Source organism: Gavialis gangeticus, unplaced genomic scaffold (genome assembly GCF_001723915.1).
Source record: "Gavialis gangeticus isolate Ggan-Ray unplaced genomic scaffold, GavGan_comp1, whole genome shotgun sequence".
Taxonomy (NCBI): Eukaryota; Metazoa; Chordata; order Crocodylia; family Gavialidae; genus Gavialis; species Gavialis gangeticus.
Genome location: NW_017728995.1, coordinates 27,731,890 through 27,740,071, shown reverse-complemented (window position 1 = coordinate 27,740,071; position 8,182 = coordinate 27,731,890). Strand labels below are relative to the sequence as shown.

General features: G+C 50.5%; 1 protein-coding gene across 1 annotated transcript in view; it reads left to right on the top strand.

Annotated features, from left to right (window-relative positions):
* Nucleotides 1-8,182, top strand: part of LOC109287755 (T-kininogen 2-like) — a 47,908-nt gene that overhangs the window by 10,918 nt on the left and 28,808 nt on the right. Inside the window, exon 2 of the mRNA XM_019503043.1 lies at nucleotides 7,174-7,284. Within this exon, the coding sequence (XP_019358588.1) occupies nucleotides 7,174-7,284 (111 nt within the window). The remainder of the gene's footprint in view (nucleotides 1-7,173; nucleotides 7,285-8,182) is intronic.

Sequence of the window (8,182 nt, the reverse complement as noted above, 5' to 3'; positions counted from 1 at the left end):
AATATCCAACCTAAATCTGCTCTCCCTCAATTTATGGCCATTGTTCCTAGTTACTCCAGGCGGTGCCCTAGTAAATGCAGCATCTCCTATTCCCGGCCGCCCTCCCCTGATGAATTCATAGGCAGTTGCAAGATCACCTCTCAGCCTTCTCTTGCAAAGGCCGAAGAGATCTAGGTCCCTCAGCCTCTCCTTGTAGGGCCTAGCCTGCAGGCCTCTAACCAGACGAGTGCCCTTCCTCTGGACCCTCTCAAGATTCTCCATCTCTCTCTTGAAGTGCCATGCCCAAAACCGGACGCAGACTCTGAGGCAGAAAGCCACCTTTGTTTCTCCCCAGAATCTCTGTGCTGTGACAATGTGATTAGGATGGGCCCAGCAGAGGAGACACACTTTTACCCTATCTCTTTAGGTAACCTGAGCTGGCTACATTCCTGAGGGAGGGGGGAAACCTGCTCCCTCTGCCTACGTGACTGGTATCAGCTACCTGGGTGAGGGGCATCTACCTGGTGGGCTGGAGTCTGCCCAGCAACTAGTGATGTATTTCAAATTGGTTGGCTGACAGCCAACTGGAGCTGGCCTCCACTGGACCAGGTGAATGAGGTCAGAGGGGCTATATAAGTTAAGACTGCCCAGGAGGAGGGGGCAGCAGCTGTGTGGGGGACTCAGAGGAGCTTTACCATCTGAAACTGGCTCTCTCCCCCAAAAGTCACGAGCTAGAAACGGCCCGCCTCCAGAGGGATACTTCACCTGCCTTTGGCAGATGCTTGTGAGTAAGCTACTCGAGATCTGATTAGATATCTAGCTGGCAGTCACTCAGATGTGTGATCAAAAGGCTACCTCAGCCAAACTGTTTGCTCTTTAGGATTTCTAGGATATTGCTCAATCTTGTACCCTATTTTCAGCCTACCCCTGTAATCAATAAAGTTCTCCTGTTCTCCTTTGTGACTGGCATGGGAGACTTATTGAGGGGTGGGTCTAAATTATGCCTAAGAGACCCCTTAGGTCTGCGGACTATGGGAGACTTTCATTTTTGCCCCCTGACTTGAGGAAGTGCCCCAAGTGCCTGTACTGGGTCGAGTACCCGTAGGACTTTAGGCCTGTGTTTCCCCGAGGACACAGGGCCGTGAGACAGTCCCTTCTCCGGGTGGTGGCAGCTACATTACCCCCAGGCTAGCAAGTGTGCTAAAGGAAGGGGGTCGGCCGGACATAAGGTGCCCCTAGGGAGGCACTCAGAGCCTGGAAGGTGGTCAGGCGCAGGGAGGTGGGCAGCTCAACCCAGGAGCGCCCCCTACTGGCCCACCACAGACTACAACTGCGCTGTGACCGGTGCTGCATAAAAGGGGAAGCATCACCACCCTGGACCTGTTCATCATGCATCTGCTAATGCATGATAAAATGCAGTTAGCCTCATTGATCACTTCATCACATTGCTGACTCATGTTCATCTAGGAGTCAACTATGACTCCAAGATCCCTTTCCACTGCTGTACTGCTGACAAGGTCATCCCCTGGCCTCGAAGTGTGTTGGTGGTTCTTTTTGCCTACGTGCAGCACTTTGCACTTGTCTTTGTTGAACTGCATCCTATTTCGTTCTGCCCATTTTTCCAACCTGTGCAGATGTGACTGGATCTGTTCACTACTTTCTGATATGTTAGCTTTGCTCCATAATTTGGTATCATCTGCGAACTTGGACAGGGTGCTCTCCACACCCTCGTCCAAGTCACTGATGAAGACATTGAATAGCACTGGTCCATTGACTGACCCTTGTGGGACTCCACTACCCACACCCTTCCAGGTCGATATTGACCCTTCCTCCTCGAGTTCTAACAAATATGGGCCAAAATGTGAAGCCTCACACTTATACTGCTGAGCAACTATACTGCCGGCAACATCAAGTGTGCTAGAGACTACTCACTAATGTAAGAGTTCAATATCTGGCCCACAAATAGTCTTAATTCTTGTCCATAGAAGAAGAGGTCTCATGTACGGATGGACTACCTAGCTCACTTTAAATCAATAGATCCATTTGAAGAGCAACATGATACTCTGTTCCCAATTCTACTACTGACCCATCCTGTCACCCTACTAAGTGAACCTGTTTCCTTTTTCATGCCCCAGGGACAAGCTAATATTTACTAGGGCTGTGCAAAATTTTGCCACCAGTTTTGCTTCGATGTTGTTTCAACATTGTGACAGGAGTGCCTCTTCTGGAGTCAGTCTATCGGTGACCCCGCCCTCCTGTTATGGGCCAACCGCCTGCCTTCTCACCTGCCACACCTTGATCTTAATTAATTAATGGATGTTAATTAGCAGGAGGCTGCCCATTTATTTGCCCTGGTGCCAGGGGGCACTATCTGTGGCTCCTTTTCCTCCCCTACACCACAGCCCAAGCCTTGCAGATGATACTGATGTGGTTTGATCTGGACCTTGTTATAATCTGGCCCTCCCCTTGTCTTCCCTGAGCTTTCCACAGACCTGTCTCGCTCTGTCTCATTCCGTACCTTCCTGGTGCTCCGCTGCCCCCTCTCTCTGGGGCTTCTCGCTGGCCCCCACGCTCTGGGGCTTCTCGCTGGCCCCCACGCCGCTGTGGGTCCCCTATGAGGCCTCCTCCAACCCCTAATAGCCTCACCCAAACCTCCGGTAAAAACAAAACACAAAACACAAGTCCCTGGGTTATAACAAAAATCCAAGCCGCCTGGCTAAAACATTCAGTCCCTACCAGGGAATACTCCAGCCCATAACAGCATCAGGAGCTGCTTGTGCAGCCAGGCCTCTCCCCTCTACTTGCTCTGGCAGAGCTCCCTTCCCCCTTGGCTGCCAGAAGGGAACTGCCCTCCTAGCCTCAGGACTAGGATTCATATGGGAGCCAGGCCCCGCCCCTTCCGGTCAGCTGACCAGGTGCAGGTGCAGCCAATTCCCTCCTTAACCAGTTGTCACGACAACCGGCACCTGGGTTCCTGCCTCTTCTCTGAGAGTAGCAGGCACCTTAGTGTCCTGCTACAGACCTGTTTCAAGGTCAAAACAGCAAAATCAGAATCAAACAGATATGGTCAAAACAGCCTTGAAACGAAATGAGGCAAGTCGAAGCATTCTGCGGTTTTGATGCTGTTTCGACATTTCTCCCATAGGCTATAATGGGGGAGGTCAAAACAGCCTATTACTTTGTCATTTCTGCCACATTTGGATAAATCTTGTAGAAATGTTAGCTCCTTCTGAGGTCATAAAGCGTGCCAAGTTTCAAGGAGATAGGCGCAGGGGGTTCGGAGAAACTGCACACCAAAATCTTGAGAGCCAAACTTGTGTCATGTGTTAAGCCACAGCAGGGTCAAAACTACAGGAATGTCAGCCCCTGATGAAGCCACAGAGCCTGCAATGTTTCAAGGACATAAGTACAGGGGGTTCGGAGAAACTGCACCCCAAAATCCTGAAAGCTAAACTCATGTCACGTGTACGTGTTAAGCTACACTGGGGTCAAAACTGCAGGAGTGCTAGGCACTGCTGAGGCCACAAAGCCTGCCAAGTTTCAAGGAGATAGGTACAGGGGGTTCTTAGAAACTGCACCCCAAAATCCTGAAAGTAAAACTCATGTCACGTGTATGTCTTAAGCCACAGCATGATCAAAACTGCAGGGCTATGGCCCCTGCTGAGGCCACAAAGGCCTGCCATGTTTCAAAGAGATTGGTGCAGTGGTCTGGGGAAACTGCACCTCAAGCTGCTGACAGGCAAAACTCATGACATGGGTGACACTGTGTGTGTTAAGGTGCAGCAGGGTGAAAGTTGCAGACCTGCTAGCCCCTGCTGCAGCCACAACGCCTGCCAGCTGTCGAGGAGATCGGTGCAGGGCTTCTGGGTTCTGGGTCCCTGCCCCTCTAGCTGCTGACAGACAAAATTGGTGACATGGGTGCTTGTGCAAATAACTGTGTCTGTCATGGGGCAGTTGATTATCTCTATTGATTCATTCCTCTCCTTAGTCTGTGCTTTTGTCCGTTTTAAGCCATGCTCGTTAAGTTGTTATGTAGTAGCTAGGTACTGTGTATTGAGCTGGTCCCTGAGTGAATCATGATTGATTGGTAACTGGTAACACAGTAGCTTAGCAGCCAGGCCTGCAGTAGTCGCGCCCCCCCTACACCCCTCCAGTGCCCCAAGACACACACAGTTGTACAAGCACCCATGTCACGAGTTTTGCTTGTCCGCAGCTTGAGGTGCAGTTCCCCCCCCAACCCCTTCAACTATCACCTTGAAATCTGGGAGGCTTTGCGGCCTCAGCAGGGGCTAGAATGCCTGCAGTTTTGACATCATTGTGCCTTAACACCTACATGTGACACAAGTTTTTCTTCCAGGATTTTGGGGTGCAGTTTCTCTGAACCCCCTGTACCTATCTCCTTGAAATGTGGCAGGCTTTGTTGCTCACCAGGGGCTACCACCCCTGCAGTTTTTAACCTGCTGTAGCTTAACACATACAAGCAATTTGAGTTTTGCTCTCAAGAGTTTGGGGTGCAGTTTCTCTGACCCCCTGCACATATCTTCTTGAAATTTAGCATGGATCATGCCTTCAGAAGGTGCTACCATTACTGCAAGTTTTATCCAAATCTGGCTAGAAATGACAAAGTTATAGCCTGTTTTGACCTTCCCCATTATATATCCTATGGGCAAAACATCAAAACAGGGTCAAAATGTCAAAACGTTTCGACGGAACAAAACAGAACAGCCGTTTTGACTCCAAACAAAAGTTGAAATGACACACTGTTCTCTCAAAACATCGAAAAGCTGGTTGAAATGAAATGCTTCCATTTTGCACGGCTCTAATATTCACCATATTTTAGTTTAAACATGCACTTTATTCTAAAATATACATTTTTATTGCAGTTGCTGCTTGTCTTTCCTTCTCTAGACACACTGACTTAATGGCTAAATTATGGGAAGTAGAACTGAAGTGTTACCTGGTCCAAGTGTGGTATTGAGGGTGTAGAAAGAAAAATAAGGGAGGGGGCTGCCAAGGTTGGCAAGAGAGAATTCAGTAGCATAATAAGGGGAGGAGGGTACCCATCCTGGGTGCTGACTGTGAAGGGGTGCCAGGATACCACCTTCACCAGGAGTCTTTGTTGCACCAGGGGAACTTCTGTGCTGCCCCTGCCAGGTCATAGGAGCCAAGCAGGACAGTACCACACAAAGCAATGTATCTGGGGGGCAGGAAGTGAGCAGGGTAAGCAGAATGATGCTCCCCCTGCGCCTGGGAGCCGATGCCATAGCAGGCACAGCCCTGCTCCCAATATGTGTGTATGGGGCAGGGGAAAGTGAATGGGACACCAGGATCCATTCTGAAGAACCCTGGGCACAAGAGAGCTGACACTGCTGATGCTAAGCAACGGCAGTAGCAGCAAGCAGTCCAGAAGATGAGATTTTCTGCCCCTCGCCCATGCTGCTGAGAGAACTCTGACATAAAAATTAAATCAATGGAGGATCCAGAAAAGTCCATTTGCTCCTTAACAGTCAATGTACATCAGCAGTATAGTTTTAGAAAACTGTTGCTAGGTATTCCACAGCCCAGGGATCTGCAGCAACTTTCTTATAATGCAGGACAAAATACAGCAGAAATAAGAGAGAGCATTGGGCCAAATTCTCTTCTCAGCTCCCTCAGTGCAAATCCAACATCACTCCACCATCAGCCACTTGGCTTCAGCGTGGCAGACCTGGGGGTCTACTGCCAGTTTGAGGCTGCAGGACTTGAAGGAAGAAGAACGTAATCACCTGCAGGGGCAGACTCAGCTTTTGTGAAGTTGCCACAGAATCTCTCGAGCACTGCTTCCCAAACTTTTCCTCAGCACGACCCCGTTTATGACCCCATTTCTTCAGCATGGCCCCTCACCTGCAACCTGAAGCCTCCCACAGCCCCAGGTGCCCCTCACTCCCCACCCAAAGCTCCCTGGCCCTGCCAGTGCCTCTGACTCCCCACCCACAGCCCCCCAGCTTGCCAGGTGCGCTAGGACCAGGGTCCACAGTGCCCTGTCCCTCCAGCAGCAGCACCCAAGCCCTGGCTGCCACCTGTGGGAGGTGGTAGCTGCTGCAGCCAAAGTGGAGTACAGAGCCTGGCTTCCACCACCTTTCCCCAGCCCCTTCCCTTGCAGGTAGCACTGCCGGAGTGGAGTCCATGGGGGGAAGATATGGGATACTTAATAAAGGCTTGGGAGTCCCCACTCTGCTGCCCACCCCCAGGGATGCCACGTCCCAGTGGGCAGGACACAGCATAGGAGGGAGGGAGCACCACCATGGCTGCCAAGTGAGGCGCCCCCTGCTCTCCTGGCAGCAGCATGGGCACAACTCCGCACTGCTACCACTGCCATGCCTCACCTTGGCAGACACGGTGGTGCCACACTCCCTCCACAATGGGTCCTGTCTGCTGGGCTGCAGAGGCAGCTGCTGCCCAGAGCTGGTCCAACCTGGCTGCAGCCCCACAACCCACTGTGGGTGCAGAAATCTCAGGGGCCACATTTATCATTATCCCATCTGCTGACCCCCCATTTGGGGTCGCAACTCACCGTTTGGGAATGGTAAAACCAGTGATAAGCTTGGCTGAACATCTCACCCATAAGCTTCATCTCACATGTTGCAGTGCCTCCAATTGCTATGTGAGATCACTGATTTGCGACTGAGTTTGGGGCATAGAGAGAAGTGTCTATTACTATATTATCAGCACCAATCTCTGCAGCCTGCTGCTGCTGCCAGGGTTTACCAGGGAAAGTTTCCCAACCTTCTGCTGAACTCGCTCAGCTCTGCTTCACTGATAAAGTCCGACTCAAACACAGTCCGCAACAACAGACCTGCAGACCGTTGAAATAGCAGCCCACATTTTCTTAATCAGAGTGCACAGACTACAAAGGAGTATTGAAAACATAACTGTTTCTCTTTCAACCTTCCTCCATCGGAGAGACAGTATTTTGAACAGCCTCAGCAATGGCTAACTAGAACAAAGTCTGTATTTGGCAGGGTAAATTACTGGGTCAGAAAGATTTTAGAGATCAGCTCAGTGGAGACCAGTAGCTAATTTGAAGCCCATTTTATACCTCCTTGCTGTACACTGGTAAGTTAACCTTAACTCTTTGAAATACTCATTGCCTCCAATGCTCTGCTGTCTTATTAGAGTGCGAATGATGACTTCATGTTGTTGTTTTTTTCCCAGGCAGGTCCTGGCGCACAGTTCTTTGTGAAGTATCAAATAAGAGAGAGCACTTGTGCCATTGGGGAAGGCAAACCCTGGCAAGACTGTGATTACAGAGAATCTGTGGAAGCTGTAAGTGGCTGCCCTCTTCTTTCAAAATTCTCTTTCTGGAAATAGCAATGTAATCCACCAGTTACCAGTCTCCTGGGGAAAGTGTGCAGTTCTGCTTTGAAAAGCAACTGTGCCAATGGCATTGTGGGGTTGTGTTTCAATAGGCTGGCAGAAAAGATGTGCTCCTGCAAGTAAAAAATAAAAAGATGAAGCCGGGTTCCCTCACACTTATTGCTACCTGCCAGCCCTACAAACCCAACTTAGTGTGTGGGGCTAGGGACAGACATTCAAAAAGCCTAAGCCTGAATTGATTCAATCTTTGCAGGTTAGTCCAACGTGGCTAGGCTAAATCAGTTTTGTAACCAGACAGGCATCCAAGAAATGCAGGCACATGGCTGCAGTGGCTCAGGCTAGAACTGGGGGCACTAGAGAAGCCCCCCCTTTCCTTCCACAGTGCTGAGCTGAGGGGGGCATGGCCAGACTCAGGCAGGATGCTCTGATTAGGGAGGATTCCCCACTTTCCTGAAAGGCCCAGCAGGGGATGTTTATCACCCCTAAGTCTGTGATTATAACCCCATTAAGACAACAACAGAGAGACATTACTAGTTATCTGTTAATTCTGCCTTTGTCCGGAGTGCCACAGCTCAGAGGTAATCAGCATGTGGGCTGCTAACTAATGGGGAGAGATATTTGTGAGGGACGGGGGAATGCCTGCTTAGCAGAGAGTGGGGAGGAGTGTGGGGAGCAGAAGCCAGGCAGACATCTGCAGAGACTACTGGAGCTGCAGCCAGGGAACAGAAGGGAGGGGCCAACCCTGTTGTGAAGCAGAAATCCCCACCCAGTGCAGAGAGCATGCCGGGATGCTGGTGGTGTCTGGTTTATCTTAAACCAGCAAGGCATCTGGGACAAACATTGCATC